Source organism: Balaenoptera borealis (assembly GCF_965194805.1).
Source record: "Balaenoptera borealis genome assembly, chromosome: 2".
Taxonomy (NCBI): Eukaryota; Metazoa; Chordata; class Mammalia; order Artiodactyla; family Balaenopteridae; genus Balaenoptera; species Balaenoptera borealis.
The window spans coordinates 176,725,994-176,752,241 of NC_138867.1; the positions used below are offsets into that span (position 1 = coordinate 176,725,994).

Genomic DNA, 26,248 nt, shown 5'->3' on the forward strand with positions numbered 1-26,248 from the left:
AGGTGGGGAGAGCTGGGAGGGGATGTGATGCGTGGCCGGCGGCGTAGGGAGTGACGGGGAGAGGCCCTGGATTATGGTGGGGGATCATTTGAAGGGGGCCAAGGGATGGTGGAGACTCGGGGCTGTTATTATGGTGGGGAGCATGGGCAGGCTGCCATGGGAGGGGGCTTGGAGCTGTGTTGAGGGACTTCCGGGGGTAGAGGCCAGTGATGGGGCGTAGTTTGGGGGGTAGGGACTTGGGGTTGTGTGGGGGAGCTCAGGGCCACAATGAGCGAATGGTTGCGGGAGTCACTCATGACGGCAGCAGGGGCGAAAAGCGCCCCCCAACCCTCCCACTCTGCTCCTAGCCGAGCCACCGCCCCAAGACTGCGGCCATGGCGTTGTGCGCATGCTCCTCCGGCTCTGCGTCTCTGCGCCCCCGCGTGACTAGTCCCGGAACTGCACACCCCGGAGGGGTACACAGCACCTCTGCGGCCCCCGCGCGGCCGCGAAGGTGCTGCAGCCACGACGGGACGCACCGCCCTGGGCTTGTCCGCAAAAAAGGTTTTAGTCCCCGAAGTCTCCGAGCTGCGGACCAGAGGCCGGCCCCGGGTGGTCTGGCTTAGCCGCCGGGCGCCCCTAGAAGTGACTGAGGCCGCTGTGCTGGGAGCTGCGCAGCGAGTTGGCCTCCCAAGCGCTCATTAGGCCCAGCCCCGTGGGGCTGCCCTTGGCACCTGCCCTTGAAGGCAGGAGGCGAAGCAGTTGGTGAAGCACAGCCCGGCGCAGCAAGATGTACACCCAGGGGTCCAGAATCTGGTTCCACGAGGCGAGGCGCACGGCCAAAAACAGCGGCCGCTGCAGGGAGCTGGAGCCCCAGCCCGCGATGGCCAGCACCACCAACACCTGTGGGAGAAGACAGTGTGAGCGGTGGGTGGTGTAAGAAAAGGGCACCGGCGAAGGGTAGGGCTGAGATGGATGGGAGAGTGTCTGGAAGGTAAGGAGGCTGTGAGGATGGACGGAACGTCACGGGGAGGGTAAATGGGAATCTAATTGGGAAGGAGCTGTGGAGAGAGGGGAGAAGAAGTGGGAGCCTTAGAGAGCGTGGCAGAAGCAAAGGCCTGCAGTGGGTGTGTGCTTGGGCAAGAAAGAAGTCCCAGGTATCCCAAAGGACAGGGGAGAAGAGAAAAGGGGTGGTGATGGTGGAAGGAAGCTAGGGAATGAAAGCACTTAGTTGGGTGGGGTTGGAGGGGAACCATGCCTGGGTCGGGTGAACTACAAAGACCCCAGGAAGGAGTAAGATAAGGGGACTGGGAGGAGGAGTGGGACGTCAGAAGGAGAGGGCAAAGGGTGGACTCTGGCAGGTGGGGCCTCGAGGAGGCAGTGCCCTGGCTGGGTCAGGGAGAGAGGACCCAGGTATCCCAGGATGGAAAAGGGTGGGAGAGGTCACGGAGGGCGTGGGAAGGAGCAGGGCTGGAGAGGCATGTGCGCCCCTCACCAGCAGGGGGCTCCAGCAGATGCACGACACCACCATGATGCCTACGAGCTGGCCCACCATCTCCACGTCGTGGGCACGGGCTCGCCGCGCTGAGCCACGGCCCAGGGAGCCGCCGGGGGCGGCGGAGGCCGAAGCGACGGACGAGGCGGACGAGGCGGACGAGGCGGAGGCCTGGCGGGGTCCGCTCCCTCCCCAGTGACGGCGGCTGTCGGGGCCTCCAGCCGGGAAGTGCCGTCGAGAGCGGCGGCGCCAGCGGGCGCGCAGCAGGGCCAGGCCGCTGAGCGTGTTGCACACGAGCGCGACGAGCAGCGAGGCCAAGCCGAGGCCGGCGAAAAGGCCGGCGAGCAACGACTGGCGCCAGCCTCCCGCCGGACCCAGACCGATGAAGCACCACGTACCCGGGTACTGCAGCTCGTAGCGGCCCACGCGCGCCAATGGCAGCAGCGCCACGGCCAAGGCCACGGCGACCAGCGCGGCCAGCGCCAGCCGCGCGCGGGCCACCGAGACGCCGGCTGCGTGCAGCAGCGGCCGCGTGACGCCCACGCAGCGCTCCACGGCCATGCCGCAGCCCAGCAACAGCGGGCACAGGCCGAAGAAGACCATGCATCCGCCCAGGAAGTGGCAGGCGCCGCCGGCCGGCGAGCGCCCCGCCGCGTACAGGCGCAGCACCAGCGCACCCGGGATCACGTGGCCCGCCAGGTCGGTGGCCAGCAGGCTGGCGACGAACAGCAGGAAGGTGGCTGCCGAGCGGCGGCGCCGCAGACGGCCCGCGGCCTGCGCCAGCAGTGCCAGCGCCAGCACGTTGGACACGGCGCCCAGCGTCATGGAGAAGATGGGCAGCGCGGGCGACGCGCCCGCCAGGTCCGACAGCGGTCCGGCCGACGCGTTGGAGGCCCCGGGTGCTGTACACGTAGTCGCCTCGCCCGCCAGGCTCAGGTTGAGGGGCCCGCAAGGGCTCATGTCAGGTGCGGGGGGTGGGGCTGGGGAGAGGAGAGGAGGGGTAGGTGAGGTTCCACCATTGGCCTGGGACCAGCTGGTGGTCCCATCGCAGATCATCAGGACCCATTTGACCCCATGGAGTTCTTCTATGGACCCTCTGTCCATGGCAACTCCAAATGACTCTGGCTGCCCCATTCCTGATCCACTCCTCCTCCTCTTCCTTTTCCCAGCCCATCTCTTGCTCCAGGCCTCAGTCTGCCCTCATTGCCCTGTCCACCAGGGTCACCTGGCTTCAGCCCCACCTGTCTCTGACCCCACCTCTGGGCCTTAACCCACCCACTTCTGACACCCACCTCCCATTTTGACACCACAGCCAATTCCTGGCCCCCGGCCCCATCTGATACCCACTGACCCATTTCTGATCCCGGGGCACCATCTGACCCCACTGCCCCATCTTTGACCATCACTATGTCACCTTTACTCCAGTCCCATCCTAGATGCTCACAGCCCCACCTCTGCCACCTCTCTCCCCACCACTGCCTCTTTCCCCAGGGCCACATCCCTGTCCCCACAGCTCCATCCCTGTTCCCATAAACCCATCTCTGTCCCCTTGGCCACATCTCTGTCCACACAGCCCTGTCCCTGTCCCCAGAGCCCCATCCTTGTCCCCCACACTCCCATCTCTGAGCCCCATCGCTGCCTCTTGCCCAGGCCCTACCTCTGCCCACTGCTGCCTCACCCTGGATGCCCACAGTTCCGCTCCTGCCAGCTCCATGTCCCTGCCCCAGAGGCCTCAAGGCTAACCCGTCACCACCCATTCCTTGATAGCCCCTGGTGAGGGCTGAGAGGTCAGAACTGCCCGCTAGGTCTTATGGGAAGGGAGGCTGGACAGACAGTAAGATCAACAGGGACAGACAGATGGGCTGAGAGTCAAGGAACACAGGAAGGACAGGCTGGGGGAGCCAGGGCCCCATCCTTTCATGCCTTCCTCCCCCACTGGAGATCCTCCTGCCCCAGCCTTCTTACCCGGAGCTGCCTGGGACGCAGGGTCCCCATCTCCTGCCGCTTGGTCCCTGCTGCCCTGCTGCGCCCTAGCCTGCTGCGCCCGAGCTCTCCGACAGGCCGCTCCCTCCCTCCCTCCCTCCCTCCCTCCCCGGGTGGCTCTTCGCTCCCTGCCTCCTCCCGCTGCCCGCTCCAGCCTCCAGGGGCCGTTCCACCCAGCGCACGCCTCCAGGGGACCTGGGGTGACAGAGACCCCCTTTTTGTACTCCTGGCAATGGTCATGGGCCGCTCCAGGCCCCAGCTCCCCTCATGAGTAGGGGGGGCTCTGGGAAGTTGGCCTGGCCCCCATGACCCGCTCCCCCTGGTGGGGCCTGAGCAGCCCCATTCCCTCCCAGGCGTGGGCCTCTCGCCTGCCTCATTAATAAAGCGGATAAAATCTAAACACTGGAAAACGTTTGAGTGTCGCCCAGGGCAGGCTGGGGCGGCTTAGGGGTGCTACTACCCCCACCGGGGCTGCAAGGTTGGAGGGCTAGCCCTGCGTGGGGACAGCAGCACCCCCTTGCCCTGCCAGGGCCTTCATGGATGTTGGGTGGGTGGCAGTGGGTAGTGCCCTGGGTGGACCAGCTTGGGTCACGCCCAGCCTGACCGGGAGATCCGCCCATTATTTACACAGGGGCTTAAAGCCTAGGCCAGGGCTGCAGCGAGTCAAACTCTTGGGGGGGGGGGAAGAGGGAGGAGGCTGAAGGGGGGCAGGGGAACCAGGAAGATCGGTGACCAGTGGACTGTCTCCTAGATCCTGCTTTAGGATGTGATGAGCACACACACGTCCCAAGCCACAGACAGCCACACCTGTGGGCACACAGCTGCATCCTCACCTCCTGCCCTGAGAAGTAGGATCACATCCCTGAGGGGCACACGCACGGTCACACACTCGAAGATACACAGTCATATCCCTTAACACCCTGAGACCCCCCCCACCGTCTTGGCCTGTTCCCAGCTCAGCAGCAGTCACGTTCCTCGGGGCCTTGGGGTCAGCCATCGTCACACTGAGACAGTCTCACCTCTAGCACCAGAGATGGACCCATAGTTACGGATGCTAACACCCTGAAATACAGCTCCCTGTGAAAGAGAACATCACACCCCTTAGTGCTGGCAAATGTAGTCTCACTCAGCCCTTGAGCGGTGCACACAACTGTTACCACTGACACAGCCCCCAGCCACACCCCAGTATCACCCAGAGACGCCCCCTAACAGTCCAAGACAGGCCCCACAGGTACACACCACATACACCCAAGACACAAGGAGTGGCACCCCCTGGACACCCCGAGATCTAGCCGGTCACCCCCCACCCTAGCAACAGCAACACCCAGAGACACACATGCTGTCACACGGCCACACTCCACACAGAAGCCCTGCCAGTGACATCCACAAACACCCTGGAACGCGAAGACAGTCATCACAGCCTGTTCCCTCAACACAGCCACAAACCACCAACACTCTTGAGAGACACAGTCCTACCTGCTCAACACCCAGACTCACACAGCCCCAGCCCTTCACAACCGGAGCTGTATATTAGCTCAGACACACAAAGTGCCCACAGGTGCCCAGCGACGCCCAGAGTAACCCGTCCCCGCCCCCGTCCAGCTGGTCCTCCCCACTGCCCCCTCCCAGGGCCCATTGCCTGCATGTGGAAAATGGGGACCGGCCGGGCTTAGACCTCCCCTCTCAACTTGCCCCCAAACATTCCTGCGGGGACCTGTGGCCTGGTTCCCCCCACTTCAATCCTCGCTCTTCCCTCCAGGTCTGGCCTGGACGCCACCCCCCGCCCTTCCCTGATCCCCGCCTCAATCCTTAAGGATGAAATGGGTTGTCAAAACAAGCACATCCGGCACAAAGTATGGCGCTCCATGGACGCTGGCAGACCCCACATGTCCAGCGTCAGCTGAGGTCGGGGTGCATCATGACTCCTCCCCCCCAGCCTCGGGGTGGGGTTCCTCTCCATCAGCACTCAGCGGGGCAGGCCTGAGACTCCATCTTAAGCCCATCCCATCTTTCTTTCTCCATGCCTCCTGGCCCTGGGGCTCTCCATGGCCCTGGGTTGGAGCAGGCAAGGACCCACAGCCTCTGCCTACCGTTCGCATCAGGCCAGGGGTGGCAAGAGCCTTGTTCGAGAGGGAGCAAGATTTGCACCCTCAGCAGGCCGAGAAGCTCCGGCCTTGCCTGGAAGCCTGGTGGCTTGCAGCCAAGAGCTTCCTCAGGCGGAACGGGTGGGAGGGGGCGGGCGGCTGGGGCCAGCTCCTAATTCAATTTGGAGCCCGAAGAGGATGGATTTCAGCTGCTGCATTCTTTCCCAGCCCCAGCCCACCCTCCTCTCCCACCCCAAAGCCACCACACAGGTCCAACAGCAGATTCTTTATCTTCCAGACAGCAAATTCAGATACGAAAGCCCACCGCCATCATCCCTCCTGCCCCTTCTGTCCGGGGCTGAGCTGAGGGAGACACAGGGCAGGGCAGGAGAGGGAGGGCATCTGGGGGCTTCACAGCAGACTTGTGTTTCAAATGCAGAGGTAAGAGACTCCACACTGGGGGCTCCTCTGGGGCGACAGAGGCGACGCAGGGGGAGGGTATTATTGCATTTGCTGAGGGGGGGACACCCCCCTTCTGCATGCCCTGCGTCAGGAAACTAGGGAAGTCACGACCCCCAAACAGAACCCAAGGCCCCAGGGAGATAGAGGGACCAGTTTGGCAGCTGAGGCGGAAAGTACTGGGGGCGGGGGTGGCCGCCCAATCTGGCTGGTCCCTCCCCGCGCCTGACCCGGCTGAGGTAGGTGGGGAACAGGGCGGGGCTGGGGTGGGGGGCTGGGGACCCCAGCCAGGCTGGGAACTGTTGAGGGGGTGGTACCGATTGGAGGGGGGCAGAGGTCGGGCCCCACTTCCGCTCCGCATCATCTTCGGGCTACTGAGCTGGGCCCGAGCTGGACACCGGGGTCCAGCCCGTGGTGTCTCCACCCCAGAGGCTCCCACCAGGCCTGGCCCAAGTCATCTCAAGGTCCAGCGGGAGGCCTAGTAGCGGCCAACCTTGGCGTCCCCAATGGCTCCCCAGACGTCAAAGACAAACTCATCCGGGAAGGCGAAGTCACCAAGCCGTTCATCCAGGGCCTCAGCCAGCTCGTCTGGGTTCCTTTTGTCCTTTCCAAGCTCTACCATGGTGGCCGCTGCGGGGGTGGGGGGGTGCGGCAGAATGGAGGCACAGATGACAGAGGTGCTCAGGGAGGACCCAGCCCCCCAGGACCTAGAAGCTCCTTCCCCCAAACTCCCACCCATCCCCAGATCCAGGTGCCCCCCACTCACCCAGCTCTGTATCCCTGATGCCCATGTAACTCTCCAGCAGGTCATCCACCTTCTCAATGGCCTTCTCCTCAAAGGCTGAAGGCTGGGGGGCGGGAAGAGGGACAACAACATCATAATAATGTGAATATAATTGTAATTGTACCTACTAAGTGACGTGTACAATTTTTACCACTTTCGGTATAGAAACCCACAGTTCATCCTCGTGACAACCGTGAAAGTGTCAGTATCATTATCCCCATTTTACAGATTAGGAAACTGAGGTCCACTTGCCCAAGAAAGGTCCCAGAGCTGGGAGGTGGCAGAGGTGGGTTTGCATCCAGTGCCCAGAGCCCCTCAACTAAGAGGTGATGCTGCTGCCTATGAATTTCACAGGGAAGGGGGACTGGGGCCCGGCTGGAACACTCACCAGGTCCTCTACTGTGGCAGGACCCCGGGATCGGAGCCGGAGGGTCCCTCGGCCAGTGCCCAGCTGGGGACCGGAGCCTGGGCGGCCACCCCCTGAACGCACACTGATCATGTCTGTGGGAGACAGGGAAGGGGTGAGGGCTGGAGAAGCCCAATTCCAGCATGTTCTGTGCAGGAACCCAGGCATCCCGGCCTCAGACAACCCTCCACCTTCTCCAAGCTTCTGTAGGCTTTGGAGGAATTGGAGGCTGAGGTGACCCCAGGAGGGCAGGACTCCTGACTCAGGCTTGGCATGGGTGTAGGAGGTGCAGCCAGGGGCTAGGAATGGAAAAGGCTGGAGGGGAGACTGGAGGGGGCCACTTCTGTTCCCAGGGCCTGAGGGACAGGAACGGGGTGGGTCCTGGGTCCCCAGCTGCTTTCCCCAAGGCCAAGGGGGTATAGCTGCTGGGCCACAGACCAGCCCTATCTGCCTGGGGAAGTGTGTCTGAGTCCCCCACCCCCACCCCAGGGGCCTTGGGCCCATTCCTGAGAGTTAATGAAGCCAGACAAAAAAGTGGGGCGGTTGGCACCGGGCAGCCAAGCCTGGCTTCTTGGGGGGTGGGGAACTGGCCAGGGTTGGGGGCGCTTGGCTGGGCTAATGGCTCCTGGAAGCTGGGTGTGGGGGCAGCTTCCTCCTTGCCTCCATCCTCCTCCCAGGCTGGGCGGAGAGCCAGCAGCCCCTCCCCAGGGCAGGGTGGAGCTGCCCCCACCCCCTTTCCACTGTGACCCGCTGGGCTTGGGCACCACCTGTTGGTGGCCCTTGGCACTGCAGCCAGGGCCCAAGTGAGGGGGACCATCCAGGCGGCAGGAGGCAGCCCCTCACCAAAGGCCTTTCGGGGCTCTGTGAGCTTCAGCGTGAAGGTGCGGCCTCGGGGCAGCTCCTTGAGCAGCCGCGCCACCTCGTAGTGCCGGCAGCCCAGCAGGCTCTGTCCGTTGATGGCCTCGATCATGTCACCCACGCTGATGAGCCGGATGCGGTCAATCACGCTGCCCTCCTTAATGCGCTGTGGGCAAAGGAGCTGTCAGCCCCTGTGGCTCTGCTGTTGGGTCCTATGGGTAGGCCTTACCCTCAGGACTCTGGGTGCCCCACCCCCAGGCACCTTGATGAAGGCATAGCCAGCCCCGTTGTCTGTGATGGTGAGCCCCAACGCCTCCTCCGACTTGAACACCTCCACTTCCTTGCGCTGCCCCTTGACGTGGGCGAAGATGAAGTCCTCCAGCCCGATCTGGCCCCCCAGGAGCTTGTCCATGTCCACTTTGTGGGTGTTGAGGGTGCAGAACATCACCTACAGGGGTGGGAGATATTCAACCCTCACCTCCTTCCTGTGCCCTTTGCTAATCACCACCTGAGGGGGAAGCGAGAAGAGTTGGGAAAGGCCTGGGGGTCCCCATCACAGTGCCTGACCACCCCCAGAGTCAGGGCAGGGCCCCACTAGGGCTGGGTTTCTGTCCTAGCAAAAACTCCCTGCTGTTTCCGGGGTACAGAGCCTGGCACACAGTGGGTGCTCAGAAAATGCTTGTGGAATGAATGAAGGGGCACAGATACCCATCCTGCCTACTGAGACCCCTGCATCTACTCCCTGCTCAGTCCCACTGTCACCTTCCTTGCTTCCCTTCCTTTGGCCCCCAAAGTCCTTGGGGTGGGACCTCCCAGTGAATCATGGAGAAGTGAATGTTGCATCTGACCTCCAGTCCCCACAATCCGCTGGGCTGCAAACCTCTCAATGTATGATGGGAATGTAGCATCCAGCTGTGGCCACCCGCCCCCACAGTCCCCTGCGGCACAGGCCTCTCAATGCCTGATGGGAATGCCGCCTCCACCTGTGGCCTCCAGTTTGCCACAAGCCAATAGGGTGCAGGCCTCCCAATGCCTGATGAAATTCAGCATCCAGCCCTGGCCTCCAGTTCCCCATAATTCACTGGGGTAAGGCCTCAGTATCTGCAGCTTCACCACCCGAGCCACAGCTCACAAACAGGATGCACGCTCAGGCCTCTCTCTAGCTCACCATCAGGGACCCCGGTGCCCGGCTCCCCAGTGGGTACCTCAGCAGCTGGCAGCCGGAAGGCCTCAGCAATCTTGCCGTACAGCTCCTTGACGTTGGTGAAGCCCTCGATGCGGCCAGTGGGACTGCCATGGGCCAGCTGGGTGTGGAACACAAGGCGGGGCCGCAGGGCAGGGGGAGGGGGGGGCAAGCCCATTTGGGGGGCCCCTGCCCCACCTCCGCCCAGGGGCCCCGGCTCCCCCACGCCCAGCCCACCACGGCCTGGCTCCGCCTCCTCATTTTCCACCAGAGGCGGCGCCTTTTTCCGCCGCCCCAGTCCCAGCGGCATGAGCAGCGAGAAGAGGGGGCACGCCCAGGAGATCTGCAGGACAGGAAAAGGGGCTCAGGGCCTGGGCAGTGGCCTCGGGCCACCTCGCCCCTACAGGTCCAATGAAATATTTAGAGAACAGACTGGCCTCAGTTCGAAATCCGGTCCCAGCTCAGAGCCAGGCAAAGCAAGATGATTGGCCAAAGGAAACCCAGAAGAAATGCCCCATATAAACGATTCAAACTACCACGAAGGCACGACTCTCTCTGAGTCCGCCCGTGTGTGCCTATTTACACGTACTCTTTTTCCTAATAAACACTTTACTTGTTTCACCTAAAAAAAAAAAAAAAAAATCCGGTCCCAGCACTTAGACACTTGCACAGAAGTAATAATATCAGCTAATATCTATCATAACCCCATGCTAACTGCTCTGTATCTTAACCCTCACACCACATCATGGGGACTATATTATCACCCCCACGATGTGATTATGTGATATACCATAATATGTGATTATGCCCATTTAACAGATGAGAAAATGGAAACTCACAGCCTACATTTTCTCTTTTTTTTTCTACTGGTCACAGTCATTAATGCTGTGTGGTAAAAATTTCTGACTCCCCCCTTCAAAGCATGTAGGCAGATGGCACTTACTGGCCTCCTTGTGACTGGACAGGCATGTGACCAGTACTGGCCAGTGAGTTGTGAGAGGGAGTGACACATGACATTTCTGGGCTGAAGCATTTAATTACTGGAGCAAGAGCCTCCAGAAGTCCCTTTCTCCTGGTAGGGTGACCAGCCTCATTTGATGTCGTGGTGGCCCCATCAGGCCAGGCTCTGAGTGATGACAATGAATGGAACCCCCCACTGAGCTGCAATGGACACGTAGCAGGAACAAAAAATAAACCTTTGTTGAGTTTGGCCACTAAGATTTTGGAGATGTTTGTTATTGCAGCAAAACCTGTCCTGACTGACACACTTTCTTCTTTACTCTCCCTCTACTCTCTCTTTCTGTCTTTCTCCCTCCCACCCTTCAAACAAATGTTTTGGGCACTTACTATATTCCATGCACCAATATGGATATTGCCTTCAATAAGACAAGCAAGGTTCCACATTTCCTTACCCAGAGTAAATAAGGAGCCTCTGAGGAATGGTTAATGGATGAAGAAAACAACCCTATATGGATAAATCCTGAGAGTTTACAAATACACATACATACGTATGTGTATATACATAATATGTGTATGTGTTTAAGGAGATACATACACGTGTGTGTATGTGTTTTAAAAAGCTTTAATTAGGGAATTCCCTGGCAATCCAGTGGTTAGGACTCAGCCCTTTCACTGCCGGGCCTGGGTTTAATCCCTGGTTGGGGAACTAAGATCCTGCAAGCTGCATGGCACAGCCAAAAAAAAAATCTTTAATTAATTACAATTCAGACTTCCCTGGTGGCACATTGGTTAAGAATCTGCCTGCCAATGCAGGGGACATGGATTCGAGTCCTGGGCTGGGAAGATCCCACATCCCGTGGAGCAGCTAAGCCCATGCGCCGCAACTACTGAGCCTGTGCTCTAGAGCCCATGAGCTACAACTACTGAAGCCCGCGCGCCTAGAGCCTGTGCTCCACAAAAAGAGAAGCCACCACAATGAGAAGCCTGCACACTGTAATGAAGAGTAGGCCCTGCTCGCCACAACTAGAGAAAGCCCACGTGCAGCAACGAAGACCCAACACAGCCAAAAATAAATAAATCAATTAATTTAAAAAATTATAATTCAAAGCTATAATTAATAATTTCATAAAAGTGTGCTACAAAATGTACCTATGAAGGTGAGAAAAAATCTCTGTGAATAACTCAAGCTCATTATTGAACCACTGCACAAAATGTATGCTGGCAATATTCAAACAACTTCTATTATTACAAAAAAGAAAAAAAAAAAGACAAGCAACAAGGTCCCTGACTAGGGCCACCATGAGCAGTTACACTGGTTGTTCACTGTGCAAAAGCACCAGACCCTGGTCTGGTGAGGTGTCTGATGGGAGGAAGGGTTGCATTTTTCTAATTCATGCCTAAGGTGCTGCAAAAGGCCAGCTAGCTGGGGCTCTGTCCATGCTGTCCAGAAGCATAGTCCAGAGGAGAAGATATACAGTGAGCAAGCAAACGTGTAAATATCTAATATAATTTCTAAGAATGCTATGAAGACAATAAAACAAGACAAGTTCTACAGACAAGGTCAGGGAGGGCCTCCCTGAGAAGGTGAGGCTGAATCTGAGACTTGAAAGATAGGAAGAAATATCCATAGGAGGATACGAGGCAAGAACATTCGGGCAGAGAGAACAGCCAGTGCAAAGGCCCTGAGGTGGGGATGTGATTGGCATGTTTGAGGAACAGCAAGGAGGCATATGTGGTTGGATCCGAGTAAGGGGGACAACAGGAAAAGGTGAGGGCAGAGAAGTAACAGGCAGACTGTGCAGGGCCCTGTAGGCCAGAGGGAGAACTTGGGCTTTTGGTCTGAGTGAGGTGGCAGTCAGGGGGGGGTTCTGAGCAGACTCACAGATCAGCTGGAGACCAGTGTGGTTGATTGGAGTGAAGTGAGCAATGGGAGAACACGAAGATGGCAGGTAAAAGAGGTGACTGTGGGGGGGGGGCCTTGTAGGCTGGGAAAGAGTTCAGATTTAATTTTTTTTTTAATTAATTAATTTATTTATATTTTTAATTTTTGGCTGCGTTTGGTCTTCGTTGCTGCGTGCGGGCTTTCTCTAGTTGCGGCGAGCGGGGACTACTCTTCGTTGTGGTGCGCGGGCTTCTCATTGTGGTGGTTTCTCTTGTTGAGGAGCACGGGCTCTAGGCGCACGGGCTTCAGTAGTTGTGGCTTGCAGGCTCTAGAGCGCAGGCTCAGCAGCCGTGGCACACGGGCCCAGTTGCTCCGCGGCATGCGGGATCCTCCCGGACCAGGGCCCGAACCCATGTCCCCTGCGTTGGCAGGCGGACTCCCAACCACCGCACCACCAGGGAAGTCCCAGATTTAATTTTTAAGTCACATGTCCAAAGTCACAGAAGCTGGCTGCACCCTCAGGTCTGATTCCCAAGCCCAAGTTCATCACTGTGACGCTGTCCCCTAAGTGACTCAATCTCTCTGGGCCTCAGATGCCTGGTCTGCAAATGGGGACGTTCCATCCGCCTGGTTGTGGTGAGGATCAAATTATGCCAAATTACATTTTTCTGTGTAAAGGGGACTTTCTGCTCCTCTTCCAGGGGGCCATCCTGGATTCAGTTGAGCCCCTGGGCTGCACCATCCTCATTCAGTTATTCATTCATTCATCTGTTCTCCAACACCTCCTCTCCTCATTCATTCATTCATTCATCTGTTCTCCAACACCTCCTCTAATATCACTGGTCCAGCCCCATCAGCACTCACCTAGATCAGTGCAGTTGCCTTCTCTGTGTCTCCCAGCTTCCGCCCTTGCCCCCAACAGTCTCTTGTCAATCCAGCAGCCAGAGTGATACTGTAAAACATAACTCATATCACATCTGTCCTCTGCTCCAACCCCTCCCAGGGCTCCTGCCTCACTTGGAGTAAAAGTCAATGTCCTCCCCTTGGCCCACAGGCTCCAAATGATCTGCCCACATTACCTGTGTGCTCTCATCTCCTCCCACTTTCCCCCTAGCTCATTCCCTCCAGCCACATGGGCCTCCTCCCTGTTCCTTCAACACACTAGGCGAAGTTCAGCCTCAGGGCCTTTGCACTGGCTGTGCCCTCTGGTATCCTCACAACTCACTCTCTCACCTCTTTCAGGTGGAAAACATATTTCATTCATTTAGCTTGTTCATTGTCTGTTTTGCCTGTCTTATTCATTCCTCTTTTCTTAGTGCAGAGAACAGTGCTTGGCATATAGCAGCTGCTTAATAAATATTTGTGGAATGAATGAATGGATAAACGAATGATCCTAATATTCACCAGCCCACCAGTCTCTGTGCCCAGCTTCTCTGCAGCTCTGGGGAGCCAGAGAAGCACAGGCTGTACCACCTGCCCTCAGTAGGGTCTTGTCTCCCTGGCAAAAGTACAAGTCCTACCTCTGTGGTCCCTTATCCCTTGCTTCCCAGCATAATTCTGGACAGAATAAGTGCTTCATTTAGCAACGAAGATATTGCCGTTTTGTTTTTCACTCCCCTCCTAATCAACGATGCTAAATGACTTTTAATACATTTATTAGCCATTTGGATTTGCCCTTTTGTGAACTGCCTGTTTAAGTCTTTGCCCATTTTTAAAAACTGCATTTTTTGTTTTGTTTTGTTTTGTTTTGTTTTGCCACGCCGCATGGCTTGTGGAATCTTAGTTCTCCGATCAGGGACTGAATCTGTTTTTAATTGCAATGCAATCTATATGTTCTAGATACTAGAAATAAAATAAATTCTGAATGAATAAACCAGTACTGCTCTGTCAAGTTATTTTACTACACTCAATGATACTACCAAAACAAAAACAAAAACACCCAAAAAAACTCCCCCACATCAGCACCTCACCTGGGTCCCCTCCAACCACCCCCCATACATCTTAGCAGAATGCTAAGAACATAAATCTGAAACCTGGATTCGCCACTTACTAGCTGTGTGACCTTGGGCAAGTGTCTTAACCTCTCTGAGTTCCAAGGAAATCATACATGTGCTTGGAACAGTTCCTGGCACACAATAGGAGTTCCATAAATGCTGGTGACAATTACTACTATTTCCATCTGTATCATCTTTCAGTCAGTTGCCAAGATTCAAACTCCCTCCTTTTCCCAGGGTCACTACATCCTGATTACCAATTCCCAACATCCTTACTCTGCCTACACTTGATGCCCTGGTTCAGGCTGGCTTCGTGTCCTCACCCAGGAGAGGGTAATAATGGTGGTGAGGAAAGTGGGTGATTAATGAATTTGCTTTCCAGGCCAGAAGAGGCACAGTGGTGTGGGTTCAACTCCCACCCCTGTTACTTACCAGCTGTGTGGCTGTGGGGAAGTCACTTCACTTGATGGGGCCTCAGTTTCCTCATCTGAAAAACGGGCAGAATTCCTGTCTCTCAGAGTGCTTATGGCAATCCAAAGAGATTATGCAAGTAACTCAATTATCACTTTGCCTGACATCAATCTAAGGAAGTTGTTATTATTATTGTCATTATTGCTTCTTCCCTTGCCCTGCCCAGGAACATCCCAGTCCTCTCTGCCTGCCAAGGCCTACTTCAGGCCACCTCATCCAGGAAGCCTCCCCAGCTTGCCCCAGCCTGTTGGAACCGGCCCTGTGGTCCAAACTACTCAGGCCCACGAACTTAATTACATGTTGCCCTGGCAGAACTCTTGTCTTCCAGTCTTAGGTTGTTATTTAACTTCATGTCTCTATTTTAAAACATAAACCAGATCGCGTCACTCCCCAGCCTCAAATCTTACAACGGTTTCCCACCTGATGGAGGAAAAGCTCTAAACTCCTTAATGTGACCCCCAGACCCCTGCAGAATCACCGCTTTGGGTCCTCTCCTGCCCCAGGCACACCATGCCAAGATTGGTCCAGCCTCAGAGCCTTTGCCCTGGCTGTGAGCCCTGCCTGATCTTTACAAGGCTGGCTTCTTTTTGTCATTCAGACCTCGGCTCCAAAGTTACCTCCTCTGAGATTCCCCCTTTGCCCACAGATTCTACCATGCCACTCCCTCATATTTTATTCATAACATTTATCACCCTCTGCAAGTATTTTCTTTATTTACTTGTTAACTTGTTTGTTGCCTGTTTCCCCCCATTAGAATGGCAGCTCCCCAAGAGCAGGGATTTTTGTTGTGTTCACTATTGTATCCTCTGTGCCAAGAACAGTACCTGACACATAGTTGGTGCCTAATAAATATGTGTAGAATGAATGAATGTGTCTTATGCCCTCATTCTGACTACTCTCTGAGTTCCCCTATCCTCAGAACATGCCCACTGTAGACCTGCTAACTGCCACCTCCCCACCACATTCCCAGTCTCCCCTCAAACCTCAACACAGGTACGGAGAAAAGGAGTTTCAGCCCCGGGCATCGAGCAGGTTGGCTGCAATCCCAGCATCCCCACCCTCTCTTCCCTGGGAAGGGCCTGAAACTCAACAAGCTCACAGCCACACAGAGTTGCAGTGAGCGGAGCAAGAAGTGGGGAAGGGGGTTCCTGGGAGCTCACAAAAGCTGGGGGGGAGACACCACACCCAGGCTCCCCTTTTCAGCAGGGTATTGCTTGAGAGAGGAGGGCGGGAGGGCCTCTGAATCAGTCTTGAAAAACCGGCTCCCGGGTGTTTCCAGGGAGAACGCCTACCGTCCTGGGCCCAGGCTTACCAGGGGGGCCCAAGAAGCACAGAACCCCAGTGGTGTTGGACCCCTGCCTATCTCTCCCGCAGATGTCACTCTCTTCTCAGGACCCAGGTATTCTGGCCTTGCCTTTCCAGCTCAGAGGACAAGGGCCATGGGGACAGCTTCCTGTTTGAGCAGCTGGTGAAAGCAAAGACCAGCAGGTGTGCCCCAGACGGCGTGTCTGGCTGGAGGGAGTGGAGTGGAAGGAGCTGGTCAGAAACACCTGAGCTTTGGAGCCACCGGGCTTCTCATATAGTGGTGGAGACTCCAGTTCTGGACTCCGAGGCATGGGTTTGAGTCCCAGATCTGCCACTTACTCGCTGTGGGACCTTGGGCAAGTCACTCCACCTCTCTGGGTCTGCTGCTTCAGCTCTGAAATAAGTAACAGCACCTTCCATGAGGTATTGAGAATCAACGATAAATATGTGGTAAATACCTGATACGGAAGTGTTCAATAAATGCTAGCCGGGGTGATTTTTTTCATTATTATCTTCGGAACCTCGGTCCTCCCAAGGTCCCCCTAGGCCCTGGAGGATTGGGACTGGGCCAGCTTCGGGGAACTGCCCGGGCAGGGTTCAGAAATACCGATCCTGCGCCTGTCCCCGCCGGGATGGGAACCGTCCAGAGGTGCAGGGGGCTGGGGTGCGGCTGGAGACCCCATCCCGGCAGCGGGGAGCTGGGGTGCGGCTGGAGACCCCATCCCGATGGCGGGAGGCGTTTACCCCTGCCCCCAGCGGGAAGGCACGCGGCCCTCTGGGAAGGGGCCTCGGGCATCCCCCCGCTCAGCCTAGACGTCCAGCCGCGTCCATGGGGCCGCCCCATACCGCAGAATCGGCCAGATCCCCGCGGGTCCGCGATCCCGCGCGTCCGCGCCGGGATCCCCCAAGCGGCCGCGATGCGCCCCGCCCGCGGGTGACACTCACCTGCGGCGCCGCCGCTGCCTCCCAGTGTGCGCCGGGTTCGGCCCTCGGCAAACTCAGGCCAGGGCCTCTCCCTCAGCCACGACCAGGGGGGCGGGGCCAGGGCCCGCGTCCGGTCAATCAGGAGCGGCCGCCCGGCGCTCGCGGCCAATCCGCTCCACGCCGCGCCGCCCCGCCCCGGGGGACCCGAAGGAAACATTCCAGAGGGATCCCTGCTCTTCGCGACACCTCCCCCGCGCCGCGGGGCGTTGGACCTTCCCGCCCCTCCTAAGCCGCGGCGGGCTGTACCACCGCAAGGCTGCGGAGGGGGGAGCTGCGGCTGGGGCCGGGCCAATCTCGGGGAAGGAAGGAGGCCAGCGGCCAATGGGAAGCTGGGGCCCCTTGACCACGTGCTGTTGGCTGAGTGTCCGTGTGGGGTGCCCTGGGTGGTAAGAGGGCGGGGGGCTGGTCGTGGGAGTCAGCTGACCGAGGCTGAGTTTCGGGGAGAGAATGCAAACTCCCGAAGTCCAGAAAAGCGGACCCTTTAGGAGACCCTGGAGGGGGCCAAGGGCAGCCCCCAATCCAGTCCTCTGCCTGGCCTGCACATGCCCCAGCCCGGCCGTCCTCGGGGCGGGTAAAAAGATGCATTCATTCTGGGCGGGCGGGGGACTGAGATGAATAGGGAGGGTCCCGAGTGTCCCTGCGTCCTGGATGGACAATGGACAAGGGCATTCATTCATTCATTCGCTCATCAAATATTTAATGTGCCCCTGCTCCGTGCCAGGCTCTGTCCTATCTCTACAGACACATAGACGAATAAGCTGAATGAATGTGCTCCTGGTAAAGGGAACAGGGCGTTTAAAGGCTTGGAGGTCGGACAGAGAGATACAGCACACTTTAGGAGAGTACAATATCGTAGGAACTAGCAAAGCAGCTAGCAAAGCACCTTTCGGGTGCAATGGAACGGAAAACAAGGGCAAGATGGCCTGTTCTCTTGCTGGCTGACCAGCGAATATTTATTGAGCACATACTAAGTGCTAGATTACAAAGGGTACCCAGCCAACCCCAGCCTCTGCCCTCAGGGAGCTGACTTTCATGAGTCTGTCTACTACATCTCTGTTCCCGCTCCCCGCAACCTCTCTCCTCCCGTTCCACTTCCGAGACTGGCACAGAGCAGGGTCTCAGTACACATGTGTGAATGAAAGAACTAGGTAATCTCACCATCTCCAGGTTTGGCTTGAAACCGGGATTTCTCCGGCAGGAGCAGGTCCAAGAAACAAAGACCCAAACACACCTTACCCAGGCGGGGAGACTCAGTTCCTAGGACAGGTGAGATTTCCTTGTTCTAGGAACAAGCCAGCCACTCAGACAGCTGGGGCCGGACCAGGAGTTCGCTGTGTGTTCTGGGAATTGTAGTTCTTGGAGACCTCTAACTGTTCAAACCTCAATGAACGATTGGGTCTTTGCAGTTCCCTGGGTGAGCTGCTGCGTTTTCCAGGCCTCGCTAGGGCTTGCAGAGGGACAAAATGAGAGGGGAGAGTGGGCCCTGGGCTTAGTTGCTGAGGGCTGCCCGGCCGGCCCCACCCAGCTGGCAAATACTGAAACTGCTGTGGCAACAGGCACAGCTATTGTCCTTCTCTTCCTGTTCTGCTGACCTCTGCCACCCCCATTGAGTGATCGGTTGCCTCTGGCTAGGCTAGTGCCCTCTGTGGGACTGTGTCCACTGCCCTGCTTGTGCCTGGCGTCTGAGCTGCCTCCTACACACCTGGAGAGGACAGTATGTGGGACATGGGGACAGCAGAGTCCTGAGCAGAATCCACCTGAATCCACCTGTTGACTGATGAGGAAGTGCCCAGGGAGGGGGGAGGGGTTGCCCACGGGCACAGAGCAACACCGGACGCCTCCTTCCTACTTGATTTTATAGCTCAAGAGGCTGGAAGCCTCAGCTGGTGAGGAGCTCAGATTTTAGTGCTACCTCTGTCCCTTTTGGGGGATGGAGGGAGAGAGTTCTGGAATGCCAGCGAATACATACAGAAGGAAAGTTTGAGTTAGAAAAGCACCATTGTGCAGCCACAAGATGAATGATTGATTCAGGCTGTGCTTTGTCAATGGGGAAGCGGATATTCAGTCTCAAAGAACCAGCCCACAGATTACTTGTTAATTTCAATGGCAAAAAGGTACCTTGGAAAAGGCACAGCGGAGAAAGCTGGCAGTCACCACCTCAACCAAGTGATCAAAAAACTTCACCACTGCTGGAACAGGCTGTCCTCACTGTGTTCCCTGCTGTGATGTATTACTGAGAAGGGCACAACATCACTTTCAAAGAACTTGGTCCTTCCCATAGTGTTTAACCTGAATCTAATAACTAGGAAAAACCCAGACACATCCTGATGGAGGGACATTCTTTAAAAAACAAAAACACAAACAAAAACAAAATGGTCTGGACTCTTCAAACAGATCTATGTCATGAAAGGCAAAACCAATCCATTAATTAAAGAAATGAATGACTGGGAAACAGTTCTAGATTGAAGGAGACAAAAGAGAAAAGACAGGGACTTCACTGGTGGTCCAGTGGTTAAGAATCTGCCTTCCAATGCAGGGGACGTGGGTTCGATCCCTGGTTGGGGAATTAAGATCCCACGTGCCGTGGGACACCTAAGCCTGAGCGCCGCAACTACTGAGCCGATGTGCTCTAGAGCCCGCGTGCCACAACTAGAGAGAGAAGCCTGTGTGCCGCAGTGAAAGATTCTTCATGCTGCACCGAAGATCCCACGTGCTGCACTAAGACCCAATGCAACCAAATAAATAAATATTAAAAAAAAAATAAAGTGAGAGAGAGAGAGAAGACAACCAAAATCAATGTTTGATCCTTGATTGGGTCCTTGATAAAAATTTCAAAAAAAAGGTAAATCAGCAATGAAGGATATTCTAGGGACAACCTAGGATATTTGAATGTTAACTGGACAATATTGGGTTGGCCAAAAAGTTCCTTCGGCTTTTAAGTTAAAAATAAAGACACATTTTTCATTTTCACAAAGAACTTTATTGAACAGTGTATTCACAGTTTTGTTCCACTACCTTCTGCCATTTTTCAGGCAACTTCATAATTCCATCTTCCCAAAACTTTTTATCTTTTTGAGCAAAGAACTGTTACAGGTGCCTTTTACAGTCTTACGGGGAATGGAAATTTTCTCATTAAAAGAATTTTGTAAAGACCGAAATAAATGGAAATCTGAAGGTGCAATGTCTGGTGAATACAGCGGATGAATCAGAACTTCCCAGCCAAGGTGTAACAGTTTTTGCCTGGTCATCAAAGAAACATGCAGTCTTGCATTATCCTGATGGAAGATTATGTGTTTCCTTTGACTAATTCCGGACGCTTTTTGTCGAGTGCTGCTTTCAGTTGGTCTACTTGGGAACGGTACTTGTTGGAATTAATCATTTGGTTTTCTGGAAGGAGCTCATAATAGAGGACTCCCTTCCAATCCCACCATATACACAACGTCACCTTCTTTGGATGAAGACCAGCCTTTGGTGTGGTTGGTGGTGGTTCATTTCGCTTGCCCAATGATCTCTTCCGTTCCACGTTATTGTACAGTATCCACTTTTCATTGCCCGTCACAATTTGTTTTAAAAGTGGAATGTTTTTGTTACTTTTCAGTGGAGAATCACATGCAGAAATAGGGTCAAGAAGGTTTTTTTCGCTTAACTTACATGGAACCCAAACATCAAGCTGGTGCAAATGATTTTCAGTGCTTGATTTGAATATTTTGAGTATGCCTGCTATCTGGTATAACTTTGATTGCTCTCAATTAATGTCTCGATTTGACCTCTGTCAACTTCAACTGGTCTACCCAACCGTGAAGCAACATCCAGCAAGAAATCTCTTGCACAGAACTTCGCAAACCACTTTTGACACATTCGATCAGTCACAGAATCTTCTCCATACACAGCGCAAATCTTTGTTTTGCGTTTCAGTTGCGTTTTTACCTTTCTTGAAATAATAGAGCATAATATGCCGAAAATGTTGCTTTTTTTCCTTCCATCTTCAAGATTAAAATGGCTACTACACAAAAATTCACCAATTTTGATTTTTTTTTTTAATGCACGCTGATGTGACAGCTGTCACAATACAATCTGAAAAAATTATTTCGAATGAAGTTAAAGACAACTAAGTGCCACTTAGAGCCATCTTACGGAAAAAACCGAACGAAATTTTTGGCCAACCCAATAGATAATATCATATCCATGTTAAATTTCCTGAGTGTGATTGTTGTACTGTGGTTAGACAAGAGAATGTTCTTATTCTTAGGACATACTGAATTATTTAGTGTTAAATTCATGATGCCTGCAACTGTCACATGTTTCAGAAAAAAATTATATATATATATATACAACATTTTATATACAATATTATAAGATGGTATACATTCCTATTAACATATAGGGAGATAGAGAAAGCAAATATGGCAAAATAGTAACAACTGCCACTGAATCCAGGAGAGTGGTATATGGGTATTCATTTTACTATTCTCTTTTTTTTTTTTAATTTTATTTATTTATTTTGGTTGCACCTGGTCTTAGTTGCAGCATGTGGGATCTTCACTGCAGCCTGTGGGAATCTTTACTTGTGGTGTGAGGACTTCTTAGTTGTGGCATGCATGTGGGGATCTAGTTCCCTCACCAGGGATCGAACCCTGGCCCCCTGCATTGGGAGCTCAGAGTCTTACCCACTGGACCACCAGGGAAGTCTCTCATTTTACTATTCTTGTAAGTTTTCTATAGCTTTGAAATTTTTAAAATAAACACTTGAAAAAAATACCCCTATTCCCCTCCCATCCCCAGCGGCAACCCTCCAGTAGGTTTAATAGGCCCCCTTGCTTGTGTCTTTCCTTGAAAATGTGCATTGTTTTATATGGGTGTTCTATTATAATTGGTTTTTTACTTTTTTCACCCACTCAGTACTGTACTGCTTGTTTGTTTGTTCTGCATTCTGCCTTGAAGATCCATCTGTATTGCTAACCTCTTGAATCTCTTTTCTTCTACTAACTTCTGCTTGGTGTCTCACGGGGTGCATCCCTCACATCTTACTCCTCTGTCCCCCAAGGGTGGAAACCAAGCAGCCTCCATCTCCCCACACCACAGTGAACAGCCTTGGACACGCCCCCTTAGGGACCTGATGAGAATCTCCCCAGGGGAGAGTAATGGATGCAGAGATACCGGGTCTCTGGGCATACTCAGTTTTGCTATGTGGCCTTCCGGACTAAGTAGCCCCATCACATCCACTGGCTTTGCAGGAGGGTCCCATGTCCCCACATCTCCACCAGCCGTTGGCATTACCCAACTTCTAATTCTTGCCACTCTGACTCACTGTCAAGTGACATCACCATTGCTTTATTTTACAATTCCTCTGATTTCTGATCACTTTGAGCATCTTATTTGCATGATGGCCTTCAGGTTCTCCTCTTCTGTAAATTGCCTGTTCATACTCTTTGCCCATTTTGCACTTTGGGTTGCTATCTTTTCTTGTTGATTTGCACGTGTTCCTCACAGAGTCTAGATCTGCACTGTCCAATGTGATCTGTCTAAGGTGACACTCCGCTATCCACATGTGGTTATTGAGCACTTGAAATATGGTTCATACCAATTGAGATGTGCTGTAAGTGTAAAATACACTCTGGATTTCTAAGATTTAGTAGAATGAAAAGAGGATGTAAGATAGCGCATCTCGTTAATTAGTTTCTATACTGATTACATGTCAAGATGACGATAACTTGGGTATACTGGGCTAAATAAAAAGTATTATTATAATTATTTTTACCTGTTTCTTTTTGCTTTGTTAATGTGGCTACTAGAAAATTTAAAGTCACATATGGGCTTGCATAGTTCTATTGGATAGCACTGGGTTATTGAACCCTTGTCAGTTTCAATAATGATAGATAATGTTTAGGCAGAGTTTCCTATGTGCCAGGCACTGATCTAAGAACTTTATATTTATTAAACCATTTAACTCTCCTAACAACCATGTGAGGTGGATACAGTGTTAGACATTGCAGATGTGGTCTACCACTGTGTCATGTGACGATTCACTTTGTCCATGTTATCCTTTGTTGGAAAGAAATTTTAAAAAAAATATTCATTTATTTATTTGGTTGTGCTGAGTCTTAGTTGTGGCGCGCGGGGTTTTCGTTGCCGGATCTGGGATCGTTGCGGCATGCGGGATCTTCAGTAGTGGCATGAGGGATCTTTTAGCTGCAGCATGTGGGATCTAGTTCCCTGACCAGGGATCAAACCCAGGCACCCTGCATTGGGAGCGGGGAGTCTTAGCCAGTGTACCACCAGGGAAGTCCCGTTGGAAAGAAATTTTAAATTTCACTGTAATAGAACATATACATTTTGTGGTTTGTGCCTGCGACATTTCATTCAGGAGGCCCTTTGTCCCCTTAAATCACAAAGTGTTTTTTTTTTTTTAACCCATTCTATGATTTTTCTTTTCCTTTGTCTTTTTTCCACCTCTAGGTCATCTCAGGTTGTGGGGTATGATACAGTCATATTTCTCCATAACCTGCACTGCTCACCAGCTGTGTGACCCAGGGTGAGCCCCTTCCCTCCGTATACCCAGTCGCCTCATCTGTAAAATGGTGATCATAATAGGACCCACTTCCTAAAGTCATTACGATTATACTAGGATAAATGAACTATTCTGTGTCAAATGCCTACAATGGTGCTGGGCAGATAGTAAGTGCTCAGTGAACATCAGCTGCTATTATTAAACTGTTGTGGTGAATAACACAGTATTCATAATAGAAACATGATAGAAATAGATACATTTATTAATCCCTTACTGTGTGCCAGGCCATGTGCTGGCTGCTTTTCAGGAGTAATTCCACTGGATATCTCCCCCATTCTACAGAGGAGGTGTCTGAGGCTCAAAGAAGGGGAGCCACTGGGTTCCAAGTTGCACGGCAACTCATGGGCGTGATGCTTTAGCTCCTCCCCCAGCACCTGTGACATCCCTCTGGAGGTGTAGGTTGCACGCGAGGCCTGCTCCCGAGATGTGCGGGACAGGTTAGACCCAGGAGGGACATTGCTGAGGGACATTGCCTTGGCCAGAGTGATCTCAGAGTTTGATTGCCTGGCTCTTTGTGGCCTGTGGTTTGACTTCCCCTATTAGCTTGGCAGGACTGGACTGACTCAGCGGGATGGGCCTTGAGGGGAAGCAGAGGAGGTGGGCTTGACTGGGCTAGGTCCTGTGGCCCCAAGGCTCAGCCCCAGTGCCAGCAGCTGCCTTTGGCTGCTGGATTTCAGGAAGTCACCATAAAACCCAACAATAGTGCTGCTTTCTGGAGGGCTAATGGGTAGATCTCCTTTCAAAATACATCTCCAGTCATTTCCTACCACCTCCTTGGCCACCACCTGGTCCAGCCCCATCACCTCCCACAGCCAATTTCTCCCTGATCTCCCAGCTCCACCCTGGATCACCCCCAGGTCTATTCCCCACCCCCCCACCCCCGGGCCCACAGTACCCAGAAGGTACCTGTGAGCACCTAAGTCAGTTCCCACCCTTCCTCTGCTGATGACCCCCACAAAAAGGCCATGTGCCCTTAAAATACTTTGATGAACTATTTCATCTGGAGTCAGGCCTGGCCACATTGATGCCCAGCATAATCTTCCCAAGGAAAGTTGAGCCCCCACTGAGGCAAACCACCCAGACGTCAACTCCAACTTCCGGGCAAAAGCAAATCATGCCGTGTCCCTCCTGACTCAAGCTCTTTCAACTGGCTTCTCCTCTGCCTCAAGCATGGGGGCCAGTCTCAGCAGGGCCCTGACTCTGGGCCTGTCTCATTCCTGGGCACGCCCCACTTTACTCTCTCCTGCTCTCTCTGTTTCGCCCACACCGGGCCTCAAGGGCCTCGTGTTCCTCAGCTCAGCCTTGCTTGGTCCACGCCCCTGGTCTGTCTAGGAGCCTCATCCACAGGGCCGCAGCTCCAATGGCCCATCTCTGCAAACTGACAAGCTCCTATCCCTTGGCCTGTGTGCCCGGGGCCCACCATGCATCCTCTCTCCAAGCTCTCCGGTCATGGGAAGTATTTACTTTGCCTGCTATCATAGGCCGAATGGTGGACCCCCAGAAGATATATATGCCCGTGTGCCTGAACCTGGGAATGTGACCTTATTTGGCATGAGGGTCTTGCAGAAGTAACTAAATGAAGGATCTCAAGGTGAGATCATCCTGGCTTTAAATGGGCCCTGAATCCCATGTGTCCTTATAAGAGACAGAAAAGAAGACACAGAGACAGGAAGGGGAGATGGCCTCGTGAAGACAGAGGCAGGGATTGGAGTGATTAGCCACAATCCAAGGAACCCCAAGGATCGTTGGCAACCACCAGAAGCCAGGAGAGGTGCATGGAACAGATTCTCCTTCGGAGCCTCCAGAAGGAACCAACCCTGTTGACATCTTAGTTTTGGCCTTCTGGCTGCCTGAACTGCAAGAGAATAAATTCCTGTTGTTTCAGGCCACCCAGTTTGTTGCACTTTGTTACAGCAGCCGCAGGAAACTAAAACAGAGGTCTGTGTTTCCTGGAAGACTGTGAGCTCCACGAGTTTCCCCCCGCGCGCCATCCCTCCCCCCCCCCCCCCCCCCCCCCCCGCCTCCCCAGTGGCTTTGTTTGCCTCTCACTGGGTCCCCTGGGGCCTAGTGTTGAGCTGGCCTTCAGGAACTGTGCCCAATGACTAATACATGAAGCCTGAAGTAGAAACAGGATCCTAGGAAATAGGGGCTTTCCTGGAGCCAGACAGAATATCCACTGCTTCCAGGTGGGAGCTGGAAGCAGTAGGGCATGGGGGACCCCTTGCTGGGGGTACCCACCAGCAGACCTCAGGGCTGGGTGTATTCCTCTGCACACTCTCTGACATGAGCAGTGATACGGCAAGTGTTGCAGGTTATCTTGTCTGCATCACTTTGTCACTCGATTACTCATTCAACAAACACTCAGAGTGTCAGTTCTGGGCCAAGGGCAGCCCTGGGTGCTGGTGATGCAAAGATTATTAGGGCATGGTTGGCGACCTCAAGGAAACTCAGGTTGCTCAGAAGGAGGACCTTCTGGAGTGTTCCAGAGGCTATCGCTCCTCTCTTCATGACAAAGAGGGAAGTTGTCTCACTGAATAATCATAGAGTTTGAGAACTCAGAAGAAATCAGACACCACCACGTCCCCCCTCCGCCACCAAGCATGGAATCAGCAGGCCGTGAAAGCATTCTCAGGTTCGTGGGAGGGAGCATGAGTTTCTGTACTTTAAGGACTAGATTTTAATAGAAAATAGCTGCTTATTGTTTGCTTTGTGCTATTTGGAAATGGAAGGTTGGTGCGTTGAAATTTCGAGAGACTGATGATATAGCTCAGGTACTTGAAGTTATACAATCAAATGACAGTCTCCGCCTTCCCCACCCACCCCCTAAACAAAGGAAAATTAAGACAAAGCAAA

General features: G+C 53.9%; 2 protein-coding genes across 17 annotated transcripts; both read right to left on the bottom strand.

The window, feature by feature from the left end:
- Nucleotides 1-92: 92 nt before the first annotated feature.
- PTGER1 (prostaglandin E receptor 1) lies at nucleotides 93-3,510 on the bottom strand. Its single transcript, XM_082380078.1, has 3 exons — nucleotides 3,440-3,510; nucleotides 1,475-2,454; nucleotides 93-882 (listed from the first exon to the last, which is right to left on the bottom strand). The coding sequence occupies exons 2-3, from the start codon at nucleotides 2,432-2,434 to the stop codon at nucleotides 619-621; spliced, it is 1,224 nt and encodes a 407-aa protein (XP_082236204.1). The 5' UTR covers nucleotides 2,435-2,454; nucleotides 3,440-3,510; the 3' UTR covers nucleotides 93-618.
- A 2,302-nt stretch (nucleotides 3,511-5,812) lies between these two features.
- On the bottom strand, nucleotides 5,813-18,119 carry GIPC1 (GIPC PDZ domain containing family member 1). Of its 16 annotated transcripts, none has more exons than XM_082380087.1 (10): nucleotides 17,986-18,119; nucleotides 16,183-16,237; nucleotides 14,500-14,554; nucleotides 12,938-13,025; nucleotides 9,254-9,574; nucleotides 8,311-8,496; nucleotides 8,034-8,214; nucleotides 7,173-7,285; nucleotides 6,767-6,848; nucleotides 5,813-6,630 (listed from the first exon to the last, which is right to left on the bottom strand). In XM_082380087.1, the coding sequence occupies exons 5-10, from the start codon at nucleotides 9,539-9,541 to the stop codon at nucleotides 6,479-6,481; spliced, it is 1,002 nt and encodes a 333-aa protein (XP_082236213.1). In that variant the 5' UTR covers nucleotides 9,542-9,574; nucleotides 12,938-13,025; nucleotides 14,500-14,554; nucleotides 16,183-16,237; nucleotides 17,986-18,119; the 3' UTR covers nucleotides 5,813-6,478. The 16 variants fall into 16 exon arrangements, with proteins under 16 accessions (XP_082236213.1, XP_082236215.1, XP_082236205.1 ...); XM_082380089.1 differs by lacking the exon at nucleotides 17,986-18,119 and adding an exon at nucleotides 16,789-16,961 and having other exon boundaries at nucleotides 9,254-9,631; XM_082380079.1 differs by lacking the exon at nucleotides 17,986-18,119 and adding an exon at nucleotides 16,789-16,958.
- Nucleotides 18,120-26,248: the final 8,129 nt, after the last annotated feature.

Excerpts from the sequence above, each read along its gene's own strand:
- PTGER1 (XM_082380078.1), bottom strand. The coding sequence starts at position 2,434 with ATGAGCCCTTGCGGGCCCCTCAACCTGAGCCTGGCGGGCGAGGCGACT. Across the intron at positions 883-1,474 it reads TCTGCTGGAGCCCCCTGCTG|GTGTTGGTGGTGCTGGCCAT; the intron begins GTGAGGGGCGCA and ends CTTCTCCCACAG.
- GIPC1 (XM_082380087.1), bottom strand. The coding sequence starts at position 9,541 with ATGCCGCTGGGACTGGGGCGGCGGAAAAAGGCGCCGCCTCTGGTGGAA. Across the intron at positions 7,286-8,033 it reads AGAGCCCCGAAAGGCCTTTG|ACATGATCAGTGTGCGTTCA; the intron begins GTGAGGGGCTGC and ends TGTCTCCCACAG. Across the intron at positions 6,849-7,172 it reads CTGCCACAGTAGAGGACCTG|CCTTCAGCCTTTGAGGAGAA; the intron begins GTGAGTGTTCCA and ends CCCGCCCCCCAG.